This window comes from Stegostoma tigrinum, chromosome 7 (assembly GCF_030684315.1).
Source record: "Stegostoma tigrinum isolate sSteTig4 chromosome 7, sSteTig4.hap1, whole genome shotgun sequence".
In the NCBI taxonomy this organism is placed as follows: Eukaryota; Metazoa; Chordata; class Chondrichthyes; order Orectolobiformes; family Stegostomatidae; genus Stegostoma; species Stegostoma tigrinum.
Genome location: NC_081360.1, coordinates 101285530 through 101312782, shown reverse-complemented (window position 1 = coordinate 101312782; position 27253 = coordinate 101285530). Strand labels below are relative to the sequence as shown.

The 27253-nt window shown below is 45.0% G+C and overlaps 1 protein-coding gene across 4 annotated transcripts in view; it reads left to right on the top strand.

Annotated features, from left to right (window-relative positions):
* Nucleotides 1-27253, top strand: part of dnpep (aspartyl aminopeptidase) — a 57291-nt gene that overhangs the window by 17437 nt on the left and 12601 nt on the right. For all 4 annotated transcript variants that reach the window (XM_059647555.1, XM_059647554.1, XM_059647557.1 and 1 more), the window contains 7 exons: nt 7882-7970; nt 13408-13521; nt 21315-21440; nt 21880-22004; nt 23157-23241; nt 23661-23768; nt 26959-27036. In XM_059647555.1, coding sequence (XP_059503538.1) covers nt 7882-7970; nt 13408-13521; nt 21315-21440; nt 21880-22004; nt 23157-23241; nt 23661-23768; nt 26959-27036 — 725 coding nt within the window. The remainder of the gene's footprint in view (nt 1-7881; nt 7971-13407; nt 13522-21314; nt 21441-21879; nt 22005-23156; nt 23242-23660; nt 23769-26958; nt 27037-27253) is intronic.

Genomic DNA, 27253 nt, shown 5'->3' with positions numbered 1-27253 from the left:
CTTCATGGTCCCATGCATTTCATGTTTTATGATCCTGCAATATTTAATGTTCCTAGGGAGTGCCACTTGATTAATTAGAGATATTAAAAGTTGGGTACTGACAGTTGCACATATTAAACCCTTAAACTGACCAAATGAAATAGGCAACAACTTCTTGCCATAGATACTTGTGTGAAAGTTGGGTTTAAAGACCAAAACTGTAGATAAAAAGCAAGGTGGGATTGGCTTTTTTATGAGTACTATTTTTGAGGCCAGTTCTAAGAAACTGCTAATAATGAATGCAGAAAGTCCCCAGTTTATGAATGCCTGACTTATAAAGACTTGTACTAAGGAGTGCGATCCCATGCAAATGTGTAATTTCAAGGACCCGATGTAGAAACATTTCCTGTGCTTATGAATGGCTAGTTTACATTGTCCTGCACTGTATTCCAAATCAACTTGCAAATGGATTCAGGAATGGAATACTTCAGTTCTGAAGAAGTCATTTCTGAAGAAATGTCATACTGGACTTGAACAGTTCCACAGTTCCGAACTTGTTACCGCTGATAATGACCCGAACAGTGGCTAGGCCAGTATCCTGTGGAGTCTACAAGAGTCAAAGCTGACTTAATTCAAACAGATAAGATCCTGAGAGGACCTGAAGACATAGAGATGTAGATCATGGTAACAGACTATTTGGTCCAACTCTTCTTTGCGGATCAATTATCCTAAATTAGTCTAATCCCATTTGCCAGCATTTGGCCTATATCTTCTAGACCCTTTCTACTCCTATATAGACCCAAATGCCTTTTACAACTTGTAAATGTACTAGCCTCTTGTCTGGCAGTTCATTCCATACACGCACCACCCTCTGTGTGAAAAAGTTGCCCTTAGGTCCCTTTTAAATCTTCCTCCTCTCACCTTAAGCCTATGCCCCTCTAGTTTTGGACTCCCCCACCCTGGGGAAAAGACCTTGGCTATTCTCCTTATTCATGTCTCTCACGATTTTATGAACTTCCATAACGTCATCCCTCCGACACTCCAGGGAAAATAGCCCCGGCCTGTTCAGCCTGTCCCTTTAAGCTTAAACCCTTCAATTGCGGCGCCCTCCTGACATACCTTTCCTGCACCCTTTCACGTTTCACAACATCCTTCCTGTAGCAGGGAGACCAGAATTGATTGCAGTATACCCCAGGTGGATGTTGATGCTTCCTCTTCTGGGAAAATCTAGAACGAGGGGCCACGGAATAAAAATCAGGGGTCATCCATTTAAGAGATGAGAAAACTATTTTTCCATTGGGATTTTGAGTCTTCAGGATTCCCTTCCATAAAACACAGTGGATGCAGAATCTTCAGATACTTTGTAAGTTAAAGATAAATTCTTGATTATCACAATGATGAAAGATGATAGAGGATATGCAAGAAAATAGAGTTGTTATTCAAATTGGAGCAATCATGATCTAATTGAATGGCGGGCCAGGCTTGAAGGGCCGTATGACCTATCCATGTGGACTTCACCAGTTTCAAAATCTCCCCTTCCCCTACTGCATCCCTAAACCAGCCCAGTTCGTCCCCTCCCCCCACTGCACCACACAACCAGCCCAGCCTGTCCCTGCCTCCCTAACCTGTTCTTCCTCTCACCCATCCCCTCCTCCCACCCCAAGCCGCACCTCCATCTCCTACCTACTAACCTCATCCCACCTCCTTGACCTGTCCGTCTTCCCTGGACTGACCTATCCCCTCCCTACCTCCCCACCTATACTCTCCTCTCCACCTATCTTCTTTTCTCTCCATCTTCGGTCCGCCTCCCCCTCTCTCCCTATTTACTCCAGAACCCTCTCCCCATCCCCCTCTCTGATGAAGGGTCTAGGCCTGAAACGTCAGCTTTTGTGCTCCTGAGATGCTGCTTGTCCTGCTGTGTTCATCCAGCTCCACACTTTGTTATCTTCTATTCTTGTTCTTGTTCGACTTGGTTGTTGCTGGCCATGCTGCTGAATTTAGCTGAAAAGTATAAATCCAGCATGGTTTAAATGAGAACAGAGCAGTTGTGGAAACAATTCTTACGCTGCCCCTGCCAACCCTGCTTCCGAAACAAGCGCGTGGTAAAAGCAAGGGCATTTCTGAAGAAATTACTCAGGGTCGTGTCCTGGAGCCAACCATCCTCAGCTATTTGACAAACAGTTTTCCCTCAGTCATCCCTTTACTTTCAATACCCTTGAAACCCCCACTATTAACATCCTGGGGCATACTGTTGACCAGAAAGTGAACTGGACTAACCCTGTAAACACAGCGGCTACAAGTAGGTCGGAAGATAAGAATTCTGCAGTGACCAATTCACTTCCTGTTTCCCCAAAACCTGTCAACCATTCAAAAGGCACGAGCCAGGAGCGATAGAATATTCCCCCTTTGCCTGAATGGCTGCTGCTCCAACAACGCTCCGGTAACTTGGCACCATCCAGGACAAAAACACCTGATTGGCACTTTATTCACTGCCTTCAATATTGATTTCATTCCGTACCAGTGCACAGTGGCAGTAGTGTGTACCATCTACAAGATGCATTGCAGCCACTCGTCAAGGCTTTTCCAATAGCACCTGCTGAGCACAGCTAGAAAGACAACAGTTGCATATGCATGGGAATGTTAGCACCTGCAAATTTTCCACCAAGTTACGCACCAAATGAATTGGAATTATATTGTCGTTCCTTTCACCGTTGCTGGGTCAAAGTCCTGAAGCTCCCTCCCTAATTACGCTAGGGGTATACCTACATGATATGGACTGAAGGACTAGACGAAGGAGACTGAAATGCATCTTGTAGCTAATACACACTGCTGCCTCTGAGTGTCACGGGAAGAAGTGCATGTTTGTGGATCTGGTGCAAATCGAGCGGCGGCTTGGTCCCAAATGGTATCAAGCTTCTTGATTGTTACTGGAGTTGCATTCATCTTGACAAATGAGGAGAGTTCTATCACTGTATGCCTTGTAAGCATAGCCAGGCTTTGGGGAGCTGGGACGTGAGCTACTTGTTGCACTAGCTTCTGACCTGTCTTTGTAGCTACGTAATATGGTCCAGTTCAATTCCTGGTCAATGGTAATGTTGATATTAGGTAACTCAGTGATGACTGCTGTTGAATATAAAAGCACGCTGGTTACACTGCCTCTTATTGGAGATGGTCAATGTCTTGCACTTGTATGGTATGAGATTTGCTTGCTGTTGTTCTGATATTTCTGCTTAGGTATTGTACTTCTTCATTATCTGCGGAGTCATGAATTGTGCTGACAGTTGTGCAGTCATTAACAAACATCCCCTGTCTAACTCAATGATGGAGGGAAGTACCTGAAAATATTTGGACCTAAGGCATTACTCTGGGAACTCCTGCACTGATGCCCTGAGGTTGAGATGGTTGATCTCCAACAACCACAACCATTTACCCTAAGCGCCCAGGTATGCTTCCAGCCCGTGAAGAGTTTTCCCTGATTCCCTTTGATTCCAGTTTTACCAGGGTTCTTCAGTGCCATACATGGTCAAATGCTGCCTTAATGTCAAGTGCTGCCACTCTCACCTCACCTCCTAGAGTTCAGTTCTTTTGTCCGTTTTGCATGAATGTTGTACTGGTGTCAGGAGTCAAGTGAGCTGGTAGAATCCAAATTGGGCATCAGCAGGTTATTCCTTTGGAAGTACCGCTGGATAGTGGTGTAGGTGACGTATTCCCATCACGGGCAGCTGATGGCCTAGTTATATTATCCGTGGACTGTTAATCCAGAGAATGTTGTGGGGACCCTTGTTCAGATCCCACCATGGCAGATGGTGGAATTTGAATTAATAAATACCTGGAATTTCAAGCCTAATGTTGCCTGTGAACCCATTATCGACTGTTGGAAAAACCCATCTGGTTCACTAATGCTCTTTAGGGAAGGAAACTGTCATCCTTACCTGGTCTGACCTACATGTGACTCCAGACCCACAACAATGTGGTTGACTCGTATCTGCCCCCTGGGCAATAAATGCTGCCTAGCCAACGATGCCCTCATCCCATGAATGAATAAAGTAAAATAGTTCTATTATTTAATTAATGATTGAGAGTAGACTGATGGGGCAGGAATTGGCTAGGTTGGATTTGTTCTGCTTTTTACACACAGACATGCTTGTGAAATGTTCCCTATTAAAATAATAGAACATAAAGAACATAGAACTGTACAGCACAGTACAGGCCCTTCGGCCCACGATGTTGTGCCGAACTTTTACCCTAAACCCAAGGTCTATCGAACCTCCACCCCTACCTTATACTGTCATCCATATGCCTATCTAATAGCTGCTTAAATGCCCCTAATGAGGCTGACTCTGCTTCCCTCTCCAGCAATGCATTCCATGCCCCGACCACTCTCTGAGTAAAGAACATACCTCTGACATCTCCCCTGGATCTACCTCCACTCACTTTAAAACCATGCCCCCTTGTAACATCTACCTCCACCCTAGGAAAAAGTCTCTGGCTGTCCACACTATCTATACCTCTGATCATTTTGTACACCTCTATGAAGTCACCTATCATCCTTCGTCGTTCTAAAGAGAGAAGCCCTCACTCTCTCTATCTTTCCTCGTAAGACCTTGCCTCCATTCCAGGCAACATCCTGGTAAATCTCCTGTGCACCTTTTCCAACGCTTCCACATCTTTCCTGTAATGAGGCAATGAGAACTGGACACAATACTGCAGATGTGGCCGAACAAGGCTTTTGTATAGCTGGAGCATAACTTCACGGCTCTTGAACTCAATCCTTCTATTAATGAAAGCTAACACACCATATGCCTTCTCAACAACTCTATCCACCTGGGTGGCAGCTTTCAGGGAACTGAGGACATGAACCCCAAGATCCCTCTGCTCCTCCACACTGCCAAGAACCTTTCTGTTAACCCTGTATTCTGCTTTCAAGTTTATCTTTCCAAAATGGATCACCTCACAGTTGCCAGGGTTAAACTCTATAATTATCCAGACAATCCCAATGTTGTAGCTGTTCTGGAACAGATTGACCAGGGCCAAGGCTGGTTATGGAACACAAACCATATGTACAATTCCTGGAATATTGTCAGAGCCCTTAGCTTTTGCAGTATCCAGTGCTTTCAGCCAATTTTTGATACCCTGTGTACTGAATTCAGTTAGTTGAAGACTGTGATGCTGAGGACATGGTGATGGAGGGTTGCTTTTCAGACTAGAGTCCTGTGACCAGTGGTGTGCCAGAGGATTGATGCTGGGTCCATTGCTTTTTGTCAGTTGTATAAATAAATTGGATGTGAATATATGAAGTACGGTTAGTAAGTTTGCAGATGACACTAAAGTTGGAAGTGTAGTGGACAGTGAAGATGGTTACCTCAGGGTACAGTGCGATCTTGATCAGATGGACGAATGGGCTGAGGAGTGGCAGATGAAGTTTAATTTAGATATGTGAGAGGTGCTACGTTTTGGAAAGGCGAATCAAGGCAGGACTTAGATACTTAATGGTAAGGTCCTGGGGAGTGGTAATCTAATCACATCTGGATGGGGATATGAATAGGAAGGGCTCAGAGGGATATGGGACGAGAATTATTTAGGATATCTGGTCAGCTTGGATGGTTTGGACTGAAGGGTCTGTTCCCCATGCTGTATGTCTCAATGGCTCTGACCTCAGGAGGATGCCGAGATAAATCATCCATTCATCACTTATAGCTGAAGGCGGATGCAAACGCTTGGCTTTTGCACGAATGGTCTGTGCTCTTCCATCATTGACAGCAGGGATATCTCATTGTATTATGGAGTGGCTTAATGGGCAGTGTAACCTACTCTTACTCCCATGGTCTTTTGGAATCTGGCCTCATAACTTTCACTGTTGGTACGATTTGGAATCTGCATTTCTACAGTCAAACGTCAATGTATCCTCCCTGGGATGTGACCAGTTTTGGCTAATGAGAATTTTTATAACTTGTACCTTTTGCATACCAGCCCCTGTAAGTAAAGGTCACTCTCCTGCAATTATTTTTTGTACCTGTACATTAGCTTTTGACCCCGGTCTAATGACAGACATGAAGGATAGAAACTTGTGGACATGACAGCGAGCAGGAGCTGTGGAATCATACCTGTGCACCTTCCAGATTTATGGGGGGAGAAAATAGAGTAAAAGTTTTGATCGGAAGCAGTGTCTTTGTGAAATGTGTTTGGTCAACTCTTGCCAGTGCACGTAATCACTTGTTGATGGTGTTAGGACAGCAGTGCTGTGTATGTCTTCACCATCCCTTGTTGAAACTGCAGCCAAAACTCTCATTCTTTGTCCCTTAAAATTGTATCCAGCCGGTGGAAAATGAAATGCATAGAGAGTATGTTCGAAGAGCCTTAGATCCCACTTAAGGTAAGAGCCTTCTTCAGAAGCCATTAATTGAGCTCCTTTTATGACTGATTGCTACTTTAGAACCTGTGCCTTTGAAATCACTGATCACCTCGGAATATTTTGAAGCTGTTGATTGTAGAGTTCGTATTGTGCAATAGTCTTTTCCAGGCTGCTGCAACCTCTCCCGACTTTTGTTCCCCTTGATGAAGCTGATTAAAAGCAACTCAGACAACATGCCCTTCAATATTCATTATATTTAGTTTCTCTGCTCTTATAATTTTGAACCCTTCCTTAAAGCGTTGCTCTTTGTTGTGGTGAGGTTCCCAGCCATTTGACTCGTCAGCAATGGTGACCATTACTGTACAATTTTATTCACTTATGCTGTGGACATCGCTGGCTCATTCTTCGTCCCTTGATACCATTGAGAAGGTGGTGGAGAGCTGCCTTTTTTAGTCATTAAATTCCATTTGGTGTACATGCACCTACAATGTCGTTAGGGCCAGAGTTCAAAGATTTTAACCCAGTGACATTGAGTTAGCAGTGTAGAACTTGCACACAGTTATAGAGATGTACAGCATGAAAACAAACCCTTCAGACTAACTCGTCCACGCCGACTAGATATCCTAAATAAATCTAGCCCCATATGTCAGCATTTGGCTCATATTCCTCTAAACCCTTCCTATTCATATCCCCATCCAGATGCCTTTTAAATGTTGTAATTGTACCAGCCTCCACCACTTTTTCTTGCAATTCATTTCATAGACGCACTAGCCACTGTGTGAAAAAGCTACCCATTAGGTCTCTTTTAAATCTTTTCCCTCTCAGCCTAACCTATGCCCTCTAGTTGTGGATTCTCCTACCCTGGGAATATGACCTTGCCTGTTTATCTTATCCATGCCCCTCATGGTTTTATAAACCTCTGACGCTCCAGGGAAAATAACTCCAGCCTTTTTACCTTCTCCCTATGGTCCATCCCTTGATGGTGGTGTTCCCAGGTATCTGCTGGCCTTGTCCTTCTAGATGACGATGATTGTGTTTTTGGAATTTGCTATCTAAGGAGCCTTGGTGATTTTCTGCAGTGCATCTTGCAAATGATAACACTGAGCATTTGTGGTGGAGGGGGCAGATGTTTGTGGATGTGGTGCCAATCAAGCCCGTTGGCACTTAACCACAAAGATTGTTTAAAAATCCACTTGGCTCAATAATGTCCTTAAGGGAAGGAAATCTGCCATCTTTACCTGGTCTGGCCTACATAAAAACTACACCAATGTGATTGACACTTAAAAACCCTCTGAAATGTCACTCACCAGTGACATGCCTGCATCCTGTGAATGAATAAAAAGAAGTGGAATTCAAGTGCAGATCAGCCGCGAGTGGTTCCAAATGGAGGCTGAATGGCCTTCTGTTGTTTCTACTGTCTCAATGTCCCTAGACCAGGGTTCTCAAAGATCTCACTACTCTGAGTGATCAGGAACGTACCCGGTTAGATGATGTTTTTCCATATTAAGCTGATCGTGTTGAATGATCAGTTCTCTGCTTTCTTGTTGCAGTTGTTGAAGAGTGCAAGCGACGACTTTGTTCAGCTGGCTTTCAGGAACTAAAGGAGGTTGACCACTGGGACCTGAAACCTTCCAACAAGGTGAGTGGGCAGGTGGGAGCTTGCAGCCTGGGCAACTACCTTCCTCAGGAATTTCCACTAAAAACAATGACAGATGTAATCCTGAGAAGGGTTTGTGCCCGAAATGTCAGCTTTCCTGCTCCTCTGATGCCGCTTGGCCTGCTGTGTTCGTCCAGATCGACACCTTGTTATCACAGACAAGATCCTACTCCCTGATGAACAGTGTGCTTTTGGAATTATAGTACTTGTATAGAAATAAAAGAGAATTACAGCACAGGAACAGACCCTTCAGTCCAACCAGTCCACGCCAGCCTTTAGTCTTCTCCCCGAACCCCACTCCAGCCTGAACCTAAGTGTAGATTCAAAAGTGATTTTTATTTTGCTCCCTGGACATTTTGACTCTGTGGCTGGTGTACAACTTTACAAGCTGAAGGTGACCTTCAGGCAGCCTGTTTTTCAACAGACAGCCCAGCTGTTTGACTGAAATTTATTGGCATTGATCACTTGGTCCCAAACAGCACTCATCATTTAATCTTGCAAATTCTCTTTCGGCTTTCAGAAAATCCAGCACTTTCTATGAATTATGGGAAATACCTTTAATCGTTACTGCGGCCTCTTCTTAGCATCTGCTGTGTGAATTAATTGGATCCAACAATAGAATCATAAAATGGTAAAGCAAAGGAAGAGGCCAATCAGTCCATCATGTCTGTGCAAGCATTATACTGAAATAATCCAATCACTTTGACTTTGCTGCACTTTTGCTATTCAGTTCTTTTTCAGATATTACTGTTGAATATGTTTCTGTTACCTTTTCAGACAGTGCATTCCAGATTACAATTCACAGTGCCGAAAACAAAAAGCAGCTGTAAGCCAGTCAGTTTAACCTCAGCAGTGGAGAAGCTTCTGGACATGACAATTCAGGACAAAATGAATAATCACGCTGGTGAATGACAGTTCATTCAGGAAAACCAGGCATGGATTAATGAGGGCAAATTGTGTTTAAGAACATAAAAACTAGGAGCTGGAGTAGGCAGTTCGGCTTCTCGCCATTTAATATGATCATGGCTGACCTCAATTCAGCCTCGGCTCCACTTTCATGTCCACTATCCGTTAACCTGCCGCTAATTAAAAATGGGCCTGCCGCTAATTAAAAATGGGCCTATCTCCTCAAATTTATTCAGTGACCCAACATCCATTGCACTCTGAGGTGACAAATTCCACAGATTCACAACCCTTTGAGATACTTAATTCCCCCTCATCTCTGTTTTAAACCTGTCCCCACAACTTTCTTCAATTTTACATCTCCATAATGTCCTAAGTGCAGTGTCACACAAGACTTGAGGAAAATTAAAGCTCATGCCATTCAAGAGACAGGACCAACATTGACTCCCACCCTCCTGCAAAAATTCCATCTCCTATTCCCAATTCCTCCGCCTCCGCCGCATCTGCTCCCACGATGAGGCATTCCACTCCCGCACATCCCAGATGTCCAAGTTCTTCAAAGACCGCAACTTTCCCCCCACAGTGATCGAGAACGCCCTTGACCGCCTCTCCCGCATTTCCCGCAACACATCCCTCACACCCCGCCCCCGCCACAACTTCCCAAAGAGGATCCCCCTCGTTCTCACACACCACCCCACCAACCTCCGGATACAACGCATCTTACTCCGACACTTCCGCCATCTACAATCCGACCCCACCACCCAAGACATTTTTCCATCCCCACCCCTGTCTGCTTTCCGGAGAGACCACTCTCTCCGTGACTCCCTTGTTCGCTCCACATTCCCCTCCAACCCCACCACACCCGGCACCTTCCCCTGCAACCGCAGGAAATGCTACACTTGCCCCCACACCTCCTCCCTCACCCCTATCCCAGGCCCCAAGATGACATTCCACATTAAGCAGAGGTTCACCTGCCAATGTGGTATACTGCGTCCACTGTACCCGGTGTGGCTTCCTCTACATTGGGGAAACCAAGCGGAGGCTTGGAGACCGCTTTGCAGAACACCTCCGCTCAGTTCGCAACAAACAACTGCACCTCCCAGTCGCAAACCATTTCCACCGCCCCTCCCATTCTTTAGATGACATGTCCATCATGGGCCTCCTGCAGTGCCACAATGATGCCACCCGAAGGTTGCAGGAACAGCAACTCATATTCCGCTTGGGAACCCTGCAGCCCAATGGTATCAATGTGGACTTCACCAGCTTCAAAATCTCCCCTTCCCCCACCGCATCCCAAAACCAGCCCAGTTCGTCCCCTCCCCCCACTGCACCACACAACCAGCCCAGCTCTTCCCCCCCCACCCACTGCATCCCAAAGCCAGTCCAACCTGCCTCTGCCTCCCTAACCTGTTCTTCCTCTCACCCATCCCGTCCTCCCACCCCAAGCCGCACCTCCATCTCCTACCTACTAACCTCATCCCACCTCCTTGACCTGTCCGTCTTCCCTGGACTGACCTATCCCCTCCCTACCTCCCCACCTATACTCTCCTCTCCACCTATCTTCTTTTCTCTCCATCTTCGGTCCGCCTCCCCCTCTCTCCCTATTTATTCCAGAACCCTCACCCCATCCCCCTCTCTGATGAAGGGTGTAGGCCCGAAACGTCAGCTTTTGTGCTCCTGAGATGCTGCTGGGCCTGCTGTGTTCATCCAGCCTCACATTTTATTATCTTGGATTCTCCAGCATCTGCAGTTCCCATTATCACTGTGTGGTTAATGGTTGTTTTTTGGACTGGAAGAAGGTTTGAAGTGCTGTTCCCCAGGCCTCATTGCTGGGACCTCATGAGTATGAATAAGAATAGTCTGGATTTTGATATAGGAGGCACATTTTCAAAGTTTGCAGTCAATACAAAGCTTGGAAATACTGTAGCTGAGGAAGATTGTGAGGACAATAATGTAGAACTTCAAAAAGACATTGGTTAGTTGACTGGGCACATAGGTGGTAGATAATATTTAACGCAGTGTATGATGAAGTGATTCATTTCAGTTGAAAAGGCCATATAAAATAAAGTTCATGATTTTAAAGGGTGGGATAGGAGAAGAACAATTTGGGTATATATGTGCATAAATTATTACAGATGGCAGGACAGGTTGAGAGAGTGGTTCATAAAGCATGCAGTATGCTAAGTTTCATAAAAGGGCCTAGAGGGTAAGAACAAGGAGGTTATGTTAAACTTGTATGAAATGCTGGTGTGGCCTGAAGACAACTGTTGTATCAGCTCTGGAAACAACACTTTAGGAAGGACATGAAGGCAATAAGCTGATATATAAAGATGAATACGACTGCTGGGATGCGGAACATCAGTTGCATGGATAGATTGGAGAATTGGAACCATTCTTCTTGGAGTAGCCTGAGAGGAGATTTGATCAAGGTGTTCCAAATCACACAGTGAGTAGTTAGAATCTGGAATACAATGCCTGAGAGTGCAGTGGAAACAGATGCATTTGTGGTGTTCGAGAGAGAATCAGATTATTAACTGAAATGGAAGAAAATGTGGGATTGGGGGAAGAATATTTGGGATTGGGGGAAGAACATTTGGGATTGGAGAAGAATATTTGGGATTAGGGGAAGACTATTTGGGATTGGGTAAGAACATGGATGAGTGTTACTAGGTGAGTTGCTTATTCAGGAGGCCAGTGCAGACACTTATAGGAATTATTAGGAACAGAAGGCCATTCAGTCCCTCACGTTACTGAGATCATGGCTGATCTGTGGACCAACTTCACATGCCTACCTTGAGCCTATATCCCTTGCTAACCTTTGCTTATTAAAAAAAACCCTCTTGGATTTAAGTTTAATAATTGAATTAGCATCGACTGTCATTTGAAGAAGAGAGTTCCAAACCTCCACTGCCCTTTGGGTGAAGAATTGCTTTCTGACATGTCCCCTGAATGGCCTGGCCCTGATTCTTAGATTATGACCCCTGGTTCTAGAATCTTCAACCAGTGGAAATAGATTATCTTTATCTACCTTGTCTTTCCCTGTTAATATCCCAATGACCTGGATTAGATCACCCTTTAACCTTATAAATCCTGGAGAATAAAGGCCTAATTTGTCCTCATGATTTAACCCTGGATGTCCAGTTATCATTCTTGTGAACCTGTTTTAAACTCCCTCCGAGGCCTAAATAACCTTGCTGAAGTGTGGTACTCACACCTGTTCACAGAACTCTAAGTGGGACCTAACAAGGGATTTGTAAAACTACACCATAACATCTGCATCCTTATACATCTTTAGATATAAACGCCAGCATTCCATTGGCCGTCTGGACTATTTTCTCCACCTGTTTATGGCAATTTTAAAGAGCGATACAGAAAATCCCCAAATCTTAATTGGTTAATTCTGTGCTTTGCCATTCTATGATTTGATGTCAGTTTTGGTTATTTTGCCAATCATCTTAAACCATATCCTTTTATTACTGACCCTCCCACCTATAGAAAACATTTTCCTTTATTTATTTATTTGGTCAAACCATTTGTGATTTTTTAACTCTTTTATTAAATATTTTGAAAATCTCCCCCTGCTTTAAGGAAAATAATCTCAGCTTCTCCTGTCTCTGTCTCTCTTTAACTGTCATTCATCATCCTTGGCGTCAATTTCCCCTGCAAGGTCATCTTAAAGTGTAGTCCAGTATTGGGCAAAAAAATTCCAGTTGAGGCTAAGCAATGTTTTCTAAAGGTTTAACAGAAGATCCCTGCATATGTACCCTTTGCCTTTATAAAGGACCTTGCAACAGTCTTAACTTCTTCAAAGGTTTTTGTATATACACCCACAGGTAGGTATTCCTCCCCCCTTCTTCCTATGAAAGTTGCACCAATTGGTTGACATTGCCACTCATTCTTGTCGAGATGTAAATTCTCACTTCATTGACCTGTCACACTTCTGCCCATATTGCTATTTTCTCTTTCATCCTATAGGCTTTGACTTTGTTCTCTGTTATCAAGCACCTTATGAATATTCAGATATACAACATTAACCACACTACTGTCAACCATTCCACAGAGTGGGAAGTATGAGGCTTTTTCCCAGGGTGGAGGGGTCACTTACTAGGACATACAGGTTCAGTGTGGAGGGGAGAGGGGGATGTTTAAAAGAGCTGGGCAAGTTTTTCACACAAAGGGTGGTGAGTGCCTGGAGCGCGCTGCCAGAGAAGGTGGTGGAAACAGACACTATAGCTGCATTCAAGAAGCCACAGGACGATTACATAAAGAGGAAGGGAAAGGAGGGATACAGATCCTATAACGTGACACAGTTTTAGTATGAAAGAGCAAAATGTGTCTGCGCAGGCTTGGAGGGCCGAAGGGCTTGTTCCTGTACTGTATTGTTCTTACCCCCTCAGTTACTTCATCCAAGAATTCTGAGTCCCTTAAATTTTGCCGGTAACTCAAAATAAAATTCTTAAGTGCACTCCACAGATTACTGACTGAACTCTGTGTAATTCCTTTTTGCTTTATTCAGTATTACATGACGAGGAACTACTCTACAATAATTGCCTTTGCAGTGGGAGCCAAGTACAAACCAGGGAATGGATTTAGCATGATTGGAGCTCATACAGACAGCCCCTGCCTACGGGTAAGTATGGAATATCACCCGATATGGTCTGGTACTGTAGGTAGGGCAAGCGAGAAAATCCAAGGGATGGGAATCCTGCTGGGTACAGCACATGTAATATGAAGCGAATGTAATTCACCATGCTCTGTGAGTGCTGTTGATCTTAGAGGGGACGTGAATGGTTTTAATGGGCAGTGTAGGAAAACAACATCATTTACTAGGTGTTTTCCCACAATACATCTGACAGATAATTGAGGGAGTGAATAAAACTGGAGAATGGATGCCAGGTTCTGCTGTCAGGGGAGAGCTGTCATTCCTCCAAGATAGGCGCACACTCTCCAAACAAACCAACTTTACGCCATTATGGACAGGATGGATTGGCTAAAATCTTGGATGGTAAAGAAATCGCTGGAAAGAAAGACCTGTTGCTGACACTTCTTGTCTTGTGCTTACCAGGGCAAAGTCAAAAATGCCAAATTTCAAATAATCCCAACCTTTTATGCTACATTGGGATTATTTGGAGATGATAGTATTATTTACTTGGCATTTTGACTGACTGAAGTGTTGTGATGGAGGAATCAATGTTACAGGTTCACCAAGCTCCCAGGTAATTCACAAAAGGCTTGAACATGACCCTTTTGTTTGTAGAGAATGGCTCCGTGTGTCTGAACATATATGACTTCTAGTAAGTGCAAGTGAACCACATTACAAGCTGAGCTTTCACACCTGATGCGAAATTTAGTGTTCTTGCATTCATCCTGATGAATGTGAAACAAAAACCTTGGGCTTACATATCTTTCTTCTCAACAGTGTTCAAGTTCTAGACTGTCAAACAATTATTTAGAAGAAAATAAATGTCAGGCCTAAGGGAAAGAGAATTTGTTTCAGAGAAGAGGACTGTGGGAAGCTGTGCTTATTTTTGGTACTGACCTGTTTGGAAAACTACCTTTCAACTTCCGTTTCTCTTTCTGTCTGCCCCGGTCCCACCCAAGGCCACTCAATTTCCTCTTTCTAAATTGTCCCTTATTTTATGTATATCTGCTTACCAAGGTCAGTGATGAGAGTGAAATACTTTTCCTCACTTGTTGTAACCAAAGCTTGTGTTGACTGCTCCTAGGGCAGGTGTGATGTGGCTTAAGATACAGTGTAAGGTTCTGTAACTGCTGCCTGACCAAACTAACCCTAGCATTAGAGAACTGTACCCAGTAATACCACTGAAACACCACAGCCACTACCATTGAAGAAAGAACTTAGATTATAACAATGATAACTTGCATCGGTTCATTCTTATCTCTCTAATAATAGCCAGAGAATCACTTGCAATGCCCTCTTTAACTGCAATTGCACATTGCCTCAGGTGTTCTCCTCTTTATGGGGTAGCCGTTTGCAACTTTGGTCGAAGGCACAGTGTCTGTTTTTTGCTTGTAGACTGACAACTTGCAGCTTTGTAAAAATCTCTCCAGGGAAGTGGGTGTTGCTGGCTTGGCTAGCATTTATTGCCCATTCCTACCTAGCTGTTCTTGAGAATGTGGTGGTGAGCTGCCTTCTTCAACCGCTGCTGTCCCTGTGCTGTAGGTAGACCCACTGTGCCATTAGGGAGGGAATTCCAGGATTTTGACCCAGTGACAGTGAAGGAACAAGGATATATTTCCATGTCAGGATGATGCGGGACTTAGAAGGGAACTTGAAGGGGATGGTGTTTCCACATATCTGCAGTCCTTGTCCTTCTAGATGGAGAGGTCTTCAGTTTGTACGGTACTGCCTGAGTATCTTTGGTGCGTCTCTGCAGTGCATCTCGTAGATAGTATACACTGCTGCTCCTGAGTGTCACTGGTGGAGGAAATGGATACTTGTGGATATGGTGCAACTCAAAGTGGGCTGCTTTTCCATAACAGTATCAAGCTTCTTGCGTGTTGTTGGAGCTGCACCCATCCAGGCAAGTGGGAAATATTCCATCACACTCCTGACCTGTGCTTTGTAGATAGAACATAGAACATAGAACATAGAACAGTACAGCACAGAACAGGCCCTTCAGCCCACAATGTTGTGCCGACCATTGATCCTCATGGATGCACCCTCAAATTTCTGTGACCATATGCATGTCCAGCAGTCTCTTAAATGACCCCAATGACCTTGCTTCCACAACTGCTGCTGGCAACGCATTCCATGCTCTCACAACTCTCTGCGTAAAGAACCTGCCTCTGACATCCCCTCTATACTTTCCACCAACCAGCTTAAAACTATGACCCCTCGTGCTAGCCATTTCTGCCCTGGGAAATAGTCTCTGGCTATCGACTCTATCTATGCCTCTCATTATCTTGTATACCTCAATTAGGTCCCCTCTCCTCCTCCTTTTCTCCAATGAAAAGAGACCGAGCTCAGTCAACCTCTCTTCATAAGATAAGCCCACCAGTCCAGGCAGCATCCTGGTAAACCTCCTCTGAACCCTCTCCAAAGCATCCACATCTTTCCTATAATAGGGCGCCCAGAACTGGACGCAGTATTCCAAGTGCGGTCTAACCAAAGTTTTATAGAGCTGCAACAAGATCTCACGACTCTTAAACTCAATCCCCCTGTTAATGAAAGCCAAAACACCATATGCTTTCTTAACAACCCTGTCCACTTGGGTGGCCATTTTAAGGGATCTATGTATCTGCACACCAAGATCCCTCTGTTCCTCCACGCTGCCAAGAATCCTATCCTTAATCCTGTACTCAGCTTTCAAATTCGACCTTCCAAAATGCATCACCTCGCATTTATCCAGGTTGAACTCCATCTGCCACCTCTCAGCCCATCTCTGCATCCTGTCAATGTCCCGCTGCAGCCTACAACAGCCCTCTACACTGTCAACGACACCTCCGACCTTTGTGTCGTCTGCAAACTTGCTGACCCATCCTTCAATTCCCTCGTCCAAGTCATTAATAAAAATTACAAACAGTAGAGGCCCAAGGACAGAGCCCTGTGGAACCCCACTCACCACTGACTTCCAGGCAGAATATTTTCCTTCTACTACCACTCGCTGTCTTCTGTTGGCCAGCCAATTCTGTATCCAAGCAGCTAAGTTCCCCTGTATCCCATTCCTCCTGACCTTCTGAATGAGCCTTCCATGGGGAACCTTATCAAATGCCTTACTGAAGTCCATATACACCACATCCACAGCTTGACCCTCATCAACCTTACTAGTCACATCCTCAAAAAATTCGATAAGGTTTGTAAGGCATGACCTACCCGTCACAAAGCCGTGTTGACTGTATTTGATCAAGCCATGCTCTTCCAGATGGTCATAAATCTTATCCCTCAGAATCCTTTCTAACACCTTGCAGACGACAGACGTGAGACTTACCGGTCTATAATTGCCGGGGATTTCCTTATTTCCTTTCTTGAAGAGAGGAATTACATTTGCCTCTCTCCAGTCCTCAGGTACGACTCCAGTGGAGAGCGAGGATGCAAAGATCTTCGCAAGTGGCGAAGCAATTGCATTTCTCGCTTCCCAAAGCAGCCGAGGACAAATCTGATCCGGGCCTGGCGACTTGTCAATCTTAATGTTTGACAAAATTTTCAGTACATCAGCTTCCTCTATCTCTATCCATTCCAGCATGCACACCTGCTCTTCAAAGGTTTCATTCACTACACAGGTCGTTTCTTTCGTAAAGACAGAAGCAAAAAACTCATTTAGGGCTTCCCCTACCTCCTCAGGCTCCACACACAAGTTCCCTATGCTATCCCTGATCGGCCCTACTCTTTCTTTGACCATTCTCTTATTCCTCACGTAAGTGTAAAATGCCTTTGTGTTTTCCCGGATTCCTTCTGCCAAGCCTTTCTCGTGCCCCCTCCTGGCTCTCCTCAGACCATTTTTGAGCTCCTTCCTTGCCTGCATGTAATCCTCTCTAGCTGAACTTGACCCTAGCTTCCTCCACCTTATGTAAGCTACCTTCTTCCTTTTCACTAGAAGCTCCACCGCTCTCGTCATCCAAGGTTCCTTTATCTTACCCCTTCTTGCCTGTCTCAGAGGGACATATTTACTCATCACTCCCAACAACTGTTCCTTAAACCATCTCCACATGTCTATAGTTCCCTTACCATGGAACAACTGCTCCCAGTCCATGCTTCCTAACTCGTGTCTAATCGCATCATAGTTTCCTCTTCCCCAATTAAATATCCTCCCATTCTGCCTAATCCTCTCCTTCTCCATAGCTATGTAGAATGAGAGAGTGTTATGGTCACTATCACCAAAATGCTCTCCCACCACAAGATCTGATACCTGCCCCGGCTCGTTTCCGAGCACCAAGTCTAGAATGGCCTCTCCCCTCGTCGGCCTGTCAACGTACTGCGTTAGGAAACCCTCCTGAACACACCTTACAAAAACAGCTCCATTCAAATCTTCTGCTCGAAGGAGGTTCCAATCAATATTAGGAAAGTTAAAGTCACCCATTACAACAACCCTACTGCGTCCACACTTTTCCAAAATCTGTCGACCTATGCTTTCTACAATCTCTACAATGGTGGACAGGCTTTGGGGAGTCGGGAGGTGAGTTACTTACCACAGTGTTTCTAGCCTCTGAGCAGCTCTTGTAGTTACTGTATTTACCTGGTGAATCCAATTGAGTGTCTGGTCAATGGTAATCCCCAGGGCTAGCAACAATGGTAACACCATTGAATGTCAAGGCGTGATATTTAACGTTCTTTCTTATTGGTGAAGGCCATTGACTGGCTTTTGTGAGGCATGAATGTTTTGCCAAGTATCAGCCCAAGCCTGGATATTGTCCAGATCTTGTTACATTTCAACATGAGCTGCTTCAGTATTTGAAGACTTGCTGATGGTGCTGAACAATGTGCAATCATTGGCGAACATCCTCACTTCTCCTCTAATAATGAAGGGAAAGTCATTGATGAAGCATTTGAGGATAGTTGGGCCTAGGACATTACCCTGAGGGGCTCCTACAGAGATGTCCTGGAGCTGAGATGTCTGACCTCCAACAGCCACAACCATGTTCCAATGTATCAGGTGTGACTCCAACCTGATTCCTCTTGATACCATTTTCGCTAGGGCTCCTTGATGTCACACTCAGTTGACTGCAGTCTTGATGTTAAGGGCTGTCTCGCGCACCTCACTCTGGAATTCAGTTCTTTTCTCAGTGTCTGAACCAAGGCTGTAATTAAATCAGGAGCTGAGTGGCCCTGGCAGAACCCAAACTGGGCATTGCTGAGCAGGTGCTGTTTGGTAGCGCTGTTACTGACACCTTCCATCACTTGATTGATGATCGAGAGTAGACTGATGGTGCGGTAATTGGCCAGGTTGGATTTGTCCTGCTCTTTATGTACAGGACAAACATGGTCAATTTTCCACATTGTTAGATAGATGCCAGTGTTGTAACTGTATTGGAGCAGCTTAGCTAGAGGAACAGCAAGTTCTGGAGCACATGTCTTTAGTACTATTACTGGAATTTTGTCACAGCTCACAGTCTGAGGCCTCTAGTCATTTCTTGCCATCACATAGAGTGAATCAAATTGGCTGAAGACTGGCCATGCTGGGGACCACTGGAAGAGACCAAGATGGATCATCCAGTCAACACTTCCAGCTGAAGACAGCTGTCCTTCACCATTGCCCATCTTGACTTGTCCACTGTTAGATTATCAGGCCACTCACTCACCTTCCAGCACTGGATGGGCATAAACCTTCTCCAGCTGAATGTTGGGATGCATGTGCCTGCTCCACTCTGATCGCTATCTGCTGACTCCAAACATCCCCCTGGGGACAGTTAGGGAACAGCTCAGCCTGTTCTTGAGCTTGGTGCCACATTTGCAGCTTCATAGAACTTTAGTTAGGCCACACTTGGAATATTACATGTAGTTCTGGTCGCCACACTACCAGCAGGATGTGGATGCTTTGGAGAGGGTACAGTAAAGGATGTTGCCTGGTGTAGGGGATTTTAGCTGTGAAGGAAGATTGGTTAGACTGGGTTTGTCTTCACTGGAATGCAGGAGGTTGAGGGGTGACCAAATAGAAGTTTATAATATTGTGAATGACATAGAGAGGGTGGGAAGTTTTCCCAGGTAGAGGGGTCAAATACTCACTGGCACAGGTTCAAGATGTAAAGGGGGAAGTTTAAAAGAGATGTGCCAGGTAGGGTTTTCACACAAAGGGTGTTGAGTGGCGGTGGAAGCTGATACAATAGCAACTTTCAAGAAGCACCTGGACGAATACATGAAAAGGAAGGGAATAGAGGGACACGGATCCTGTAAGTGAAGACAGTTTTAGTATGGAAGGGAAAAATGTTTTGGTGCAGGCTTGGAGGGCCGAAGGGCCTCTGCCCGTGCTGTATTGTTCTTTGCTTCCACTGTGCCTGGTGGACAGGTTTGAGACTACTCCATAGTTTCAGTGATTAGCTCAAGGCAGTCCAGAGAAGGTTCACTTGGCTGATGTCAGGTTTTGAGGGACTGTTTTATGAGGAAAGGTTTAGTAGATGAGATTACCTGCAGTGTGGAAACAGGCCCTTCTGCCCAACAAGTCCACACCGCCCCTTGAAGCATCCCACCCAGACCCATTCCCCTATAACCCACACACCCCTGAACTCTACGGGCGATTTAGCATGGCCAATCCTCCTAGCCTGGACTGTGTGAGGAAACCGGAGCACCCGGAGGAAACCCACGCAGACACGGGGAGAATGTGCAAACTCCGCACAGACAGTTGCCCGAGGCTGGAATCGAACCCAGGTCCCTGGTGCTGTGAGGCTGCAGTGCTAATCACTGAGCCACCGTGCCGCCCAGGGTTGGGCCTGTACTTGATGGAATGAAGAAGAATGAGAGGCGACCCTGTTGAAATATACAAGATTCTAAGGGGATTTGACAGGATAGATGTGGAAAAGCTGTTTGCCCTTGTGGGAAGGTATGGGACCAGAGCGCATCATCTCAGAATAAGGGATTGCACTTATATGGGAGGCAGTGGCCTAGTGGTATTATCACTGCTGTATTAATCCAGAGACCCAGATAATGTTCTGGAGACCCTGATTCGAATCCCACCTGCAGATGGTGGAATTTGAATTCAATAACTTTCTGGAATTAAGAGACAGGGTAATAAAGTGTGAAGCTGGATGAACACAGCAGGCCAAACAGCATCTTAGGAGCACAAAAGGTGACGTTTCATCTGATGAAGGGTCTAGGCCCGAAACGTCAGCTTTTGTGCTCCTGAGATGCTGCTTGGCCTGCTGTGTTCATCCAGCTTCACACTTTATTATCTTGGATTCTCCAGCATCTGCAGTTCCCATTATCTCTGGAATTAAGAGTCAGTTGGTGACCGTGAATCCATTGTCCATTGTCAGGAAAAACCCATCTGGTTCACGAATGTGCTTTAGGGAAGGAAACTGCCATCCTTACCTGGTCTGGGCCTACATGTGACTCCAGACCCGCAGCAACGTGGTTGACTCAGAACTGCCGTCTGGGTAATTAGGGATGGGCAATAAATGCTGCCTGACCAGAGACGCCCTCATCCCATGAATGAATAAAGAACTTTAAGGACAGTGACGAGGAGGATTTTTTTTTGTCAGAAGGCAGAGAATCTGTGGAATTCTTTAGACAGCAGAGGGTATTGCACCTGGGTCATTGAGTATCCCCAAGGTTGAGGTAAACATTTCTAATCAATGTGGGAATCAAACGTTTTAGGGAAGAGACAGGAAAGTAAAGTTGAAATGATCAGATCAGCCACGATCTCATTGAATACTGGAGCAGACTCGATGGGCCGAATGGCCCGTTTCTGCTCCTGCACCTGATGAATATGAGCAAACATTGAATTTGTTTGAATATCATTCTGTTGCCAGGTGAAACTCAGGTCAAAGAAGTCGCAAGTGGGTTACCTGCAAGTCGGAGTGGAGTGTTACGGCGGTGGAATCTGGAATACTTGGTTTGACCGTGACCTTACTGTAGCCGGCAGGGTTGTGGTGAAGGTAGGTTAGATACATTGGCTGCAGTAGCCCCTAGTGCATAAACATCTCGCGTTTGAAATTCTCGTAATTGTTTTCTAAAACAGCTGTAACTTTGCCTTCTCCCCTCTATCACTGTCACCTCCAATAGACCTATGACCCTCCAAGATCCCTGAGTGCCCCTTGCGCATTCCAATTTCTGTCACTTATGACTAGCCTTTCAGATAGCGAGGCCTGAACTTTTGACTTCTTTCTCCAAGCTCTACGTGTCTCCTCCTCTCTGGCTAAGGTTTTAGCCACCTTCTGTATCCTCGCATCGGCAAGAGCAAAAGGAATTTGTGAAGTGCCTCAGGGCACTTTGTCTCAAGTTGTTGCTGCAGCCTCTGTCTCCATCCTGCTGCGTACAATTTGACAGGACAATTTTGACTTGCTTTGGATCTCTCTGCCTGAATTCTGCTTCTAGAATGGAGACAAAGTGGAACATCGCCTGATCAATGTGGCTGATCCAGTCCTTCGCATCCCTCACCTGGCCATCCACCTGCAGAGAGAGATTAATGACAACTTCGGACCCAACAAGGAGAACCACCTGTAAGCTGATGCAATCGGCAGCTTTTGTAATGTGTGTAAAGACAACCCCTCCCTGTCCCCTGTCATTTAATCATCCAATTATCATATCCTCCTATTCCTTTCTCCTTCTATAACTTCCCTTAAAACAGTAGCTATACTGTTTACCTTCACTATATTCCATTCAGTAGGGAGTTCCACATTGTCACCACTAACTGAGTAAATTTCTGCATTTATTCGTGACCATCTCTATTTATATGTTTGGACTTCCATTTAAGTAAGACCTCTTTCCCTACATTATCTCTGCCACGCCCGTTCTTTAATTTTAAAGACCCCTCCCGGCTCATCTTTCAGTTTTTCAGGGAGAGAGCATCAGGCTCTCCAGCCTTCGGTTAGCTCTTTCAGAAAATCAATCAGCTCGGCTATAATTCTTGCATTTTTTTTTGTACTTGCTCAAGTCCCTGGTGTCATTTTTATAATATGAAGACTACAGCTATTCACCCTAATGCAAATTTTGACATGAGATCAACACAACTTTCTGCAACTCAATTCTCTCTCTATTAGTACGAACCCTTGTTTTTTTTTAAGTAGTGTTATTAACCTGCATTATTAAGTGCGATGATTTGTGTAACTATTCTTCCCCTAAGTACCTCTGGTCCTTTACCCAGTTTGGACACTTACTTTCCAAGGAGTATGTGGCATCTTTGCTCCTCCTATGAGTATTTAGCAGATATCTATATCAAACTTTGACTGCCAGTTTCACCTGAAATCTGTGATAGGGTGGCCAGTTAGTCTCCAAGACACTGTTTGTGTCCAATCCTGGAGGAAAATCACATGGCAAAAACTAATCAATCTTTTCAAAAGCTTTATTCATCACCTCCATTTACCAGATGTCAAAGTATTGAAAGTGGGAGAAATATAACGTTGGCTGACAGTCAGACAATACCCAGTTGGTTAATGAGTCTTTTTGCTTTCCAATTGTATACAAAGTACATCGTAAGCTTGGGTGTGTGATCAACCAATGAGTGGAGATTGGGGGAAAGTTATGTGACAGAATCCTCAAGAGCACCTTTAATCACAGTTGGTAACACTAATGGGCAGTTTTCTATGTTTTCAAGTATTTCTGAAAGTGCGTTGGTGTTTGTGCTGAATGCTAATTGTGCATATCCTTCAAAGTGTTCCGATCATAGCTACAGCGGTACAGGAGCAGCTAGAACAGGGAGTGAAATCTGCTGGAAATGCCTGCGATGCCACTCAAATGGTAAGTCAACATACCCCACTATTCCTTTATTCTTTTATTCATTAACGGGATGAAGGCATCGCTCGCCAGACATTAGTGAACCAGATGAATTTTTCCAACAATCGACGATGGATTCGTGGATTAGGAGTTGAATGTCAAGCCTTTTTTTCTCTTTATTCATTAACGGGAGGAGGGTATCGCTGACCAGGCAGCATTTATTGCCTATCCCTAAGTGCCCAGAGAGCAGTTAGGAGTCAACCACATTGCTGTGGGTCTGGAGTTAGGCCAGACCAGGTAAGGATGGCAGTTTCCTTCCCTAAAGGACATTAGCAAACCAAATGGGTTGACTTTTAACTGCCCTCTGGGATGGGCCAAGCAGCCTTTTTGAACCGTAATAATTGTGTGCCGCTGAGCTTTTGTTGATTTGTTTCCATCTACAGTCAGAGAAGCACCACTCAGTCCTGTTGAACCTGCTTTGTGCTCAGTTGGGAGTGAATGTGGACAAGATCATAGACTTTGAGCTGTGTCTGGCCGATACTCAGCCTGGGGTAAGTCTCTGCCAGTGAGAAGCATCAGACAGTGTGACCATTGCAGGCCATTGTTGGAATGGTGAATTGATGATGATTGAATGGTAAGAATGAGCATGAAATGGTGCAGTTTAGAACAAAATAAAACATAAAGAAGGAGTGACTTACATTCATGTACTGCCTTTAGAAACTTTATGAAATCACAAGGTCTTTTCTATCCTTGCATTGGATGTGGTCAGAACTGATACGACTGGCAATTGTTGGCCATTCCTAATTGCCCTTGAACTAAGTTAACTAACTAGGAAAGATGTTGAACTTGAAAGGATGCAGAAGAGATTCACAAGGATGTTGTCAGGGTTGGAGGGTTTGAGCTATAGAGAGAGGCTGAATAGGCTGGGGCTATTTTCCCTGGAGCATCGGAGGCTGAGGGGGTGACTTTATAGAAGTTTATAAATTCGTGAGGGGAATGGATAGGGTGAATAACCAAGGCCTATTTCCCAGGTTAAGGGAATCCGAAACTAGAGGGCATGGGTAAGAGGAGAAAGATTTAGAAGGGATCTAAGGGGCAACTTTTCCAAGCAGAGTGTGGCACATGTATGGAACGAGCAGCCAGAGGAGGTGGTGGTACAATTACAACATTTAAAAGGCGTCCGGGTACATGAATAGGAAGGGTTTAGAGGAATATGGGCCAAATGCTGGCAAATGGGACTAGATTAATTTAGGATATCTGGTTGGCATGGACGAGTTGGACCAAAGGGTCTGTTCCCATGCTGTACATCTGTATGATTCTGCATGAATTGCTATGCTGTTTCTTGATGAACATTTCCTGTGATTTTGTTTTGGCTGCTGCGTGGACTGAGAGGTCCATGTGTGACAGCAGCTTCTTCAGCAGAAACTGCTCGTTGACTCACTGATCCTTGAGCACACAGCTTCCCAGCTGCTGCACAGCTTTGAGGAGTCAACGGACAGTTTAGAGTCAGCCGCATTGTTTTGGGTCTGGAGTCACATGTAGTCCAGACCATGCCGGGCAGAATTCCTTCACTGAAGAATGTAAGTGAACCAGCTGAGTCTTACCAACAACTGACTATGGGTTCATGGTCGCCATCGCTGAGACTGGACTTCAATTCCAGGGTTATTAGTTGAATTTCAATTCCACCAGCTGATGTGATGGGATTTGAACCCTTGTCCCCAGAACATGAACTTCGCCCTGGCCCTTTGGAATACTAAACCAGTGACATTATCACGATGCCACTGTTCTCCCACAATGCAGGTGAAGAGTACTTTGCGCTCAATGATGTGCTTTTAAAGTATATTCACTGTTTTGATGTCGTAAAGGTAGTAGTCAGTCTTACACAGTAAACTCCAGAGCCTTCAGCCTCTGTGACTGCAATGTGGTTGATTTTAACGGCCCTTTGGAAAACAGGGATAAATGCAACATTTCCAACAATGCTCATGATTCTCGAATGAATTTTTTAAAAAATTAAATGTAAAATAAGAAGCTATTATCAATAAGGACAACCAATAAAGTAGTGAATTCTTGTAAAAATCCATCTTGTTCACCAACTTTATTCAAGGAAGAAAATCTGCCACCTTTGTACTATCCAGTTCCACCTCTACAGCTGACTCTTAACTGACCTTTGAAATGGTTTCAGTTTGGTTTACCGTCACCTTCTCAATGTCATTTAGGGCTGGGCAATAAATGCTGACCTGACCACCCTGGCAATGAGTTACATTTAAACTGTGAAGAAAGCAGTTGTGCAGAGTGGGCAGTACAGTGGCTCAGTGGTTAGCACTGCTGCCTCACAGTGCCAGGGACCCGGGATCAATTCCACCCTCAGGTGATAGTCCGTGTGGCCTTTCCACATTCTCTTCTTGTCTGCACGGGTGTGCTCCAGTTTCCTCCCACAGTCCAAAGATGTGCAGGTTAGGGTGGATTGGCCATGCTACATTGCCTGTAGTGTTCAGGGATGTGCAGGCCAGGTGTGTTAGCCTTGGGAAATGCAGGGTTACATGGATAGGGTAGGAGGGTGGGTCTGGGTTTGGAGGGTTGGTGTGAACTTGATGAGCCAAATGGCCTGCTCCTACACAATAGGGATTCTGCATGACAGTTCATGTTTCAGATCCTTTTGAAAGATCATGGACCTGAAATACTGAACTGAACTGAATTTAGCCGGGGGTTGTGGGGGGGGTTGTGGGGGGGGGCACGCCGTGGTGATGGTGCTGGTGGCCTGTTTGATGTCCGAGCCCAGATAAAATGCCAGATGTTTATAAAAGAAGGCTGCTCTGCAGCAATTGTGGGAGTGGCCTTCAGTAGGTGTGAACAGGATTTCCAAACACACTGGCATGTGCGTGCACACTGACACACGGGTTGGTAGGAGGATGCGCTGTCGTCAAGCTGCCGGCCAACCTGACTGGCAGCGTGAGCAGAGCAGCAAGCGAGTAATGGGCACTGCTGTGATTACCCTGGGATGAAGACAGCTGGATCCAGTAAACCCTGGATTTTGGACAGGAATTTGGACAAGTAGGGACCAGCAGAAGGGATGGTTGGTAGGGTGAAGCAGACAGGCTTGAAATTACGGGTGGTAAGATATCACCTTTGTAGGGGTGAGAGAGAGGTGCCTCTAATGCACAGTATTTACCTTCCTTTAACCAGTTTGGTTAAAATGATCGTCTACTTACTCTCTTCTGCCTGCTTACTCCAAGCATGTTATGTTGTAGTGTCCCTACTTCTGAACCAGGAGATCCAGGTTCAGGGCCCAACTGCTTCAGAAATGTATCTGAGCAAGTCGATGAAAAATAAAAACAGAAATAGCTGAAGAACCTCGGCTAACCTGGCAACATTTGTGGAGGAAGAAACTGAGTTAACACTTTGAGTCCAGTCAACCTTTTTCAGTCCAGTTTCCACAGTTCTTTGTTTTGGTTTAGGGTGATTAAAAATATATATGGGGAATGGGCTGGGTGGCTGAGAAGGTGATGGGCTCCCTCCCTCCTGTCTGCCAGCGGGGGCTGTAAGATCCAATCCCCTCACTCTTTTGTTCTCTTTCATCATGTTACAAGAGAAGGAAATGTTGCTTTAGTTCATTTTTAGTAGCTGTGTTGGGCACTGTGAGCAGTCACTGCAAACACAAGCTCTTTACATTTGATGAGTGGGTGTGGTGTTGTCATTGCTGTTCTCACTGTGCTTCACCAGCTGCCTTGTTCTTCCCTCTAGGTTCTGGGTGGTGCTTTCAAAGAGTTTATATTTGCCCCACGACTGGATAACTTGCACAGTTGTTACTGTGCCCTGCAGGTAATGTGCATTAACCTACTTCAGGACGTAGTCAAGAAAAAGGAACACAATTCAGGAATTCCTGCCCCACACCTCTGTCTCTCGTTTGTACTGCAAATTCAAACCAACTTCCAAGATTATTATCCCATATTATTTTATGTGGCTGAGTGGCAAACTCACATTGTTGGCACCTCTCTGAAGGACTTTAACATCTAAAGCACAGTTTAACATGGTAAAA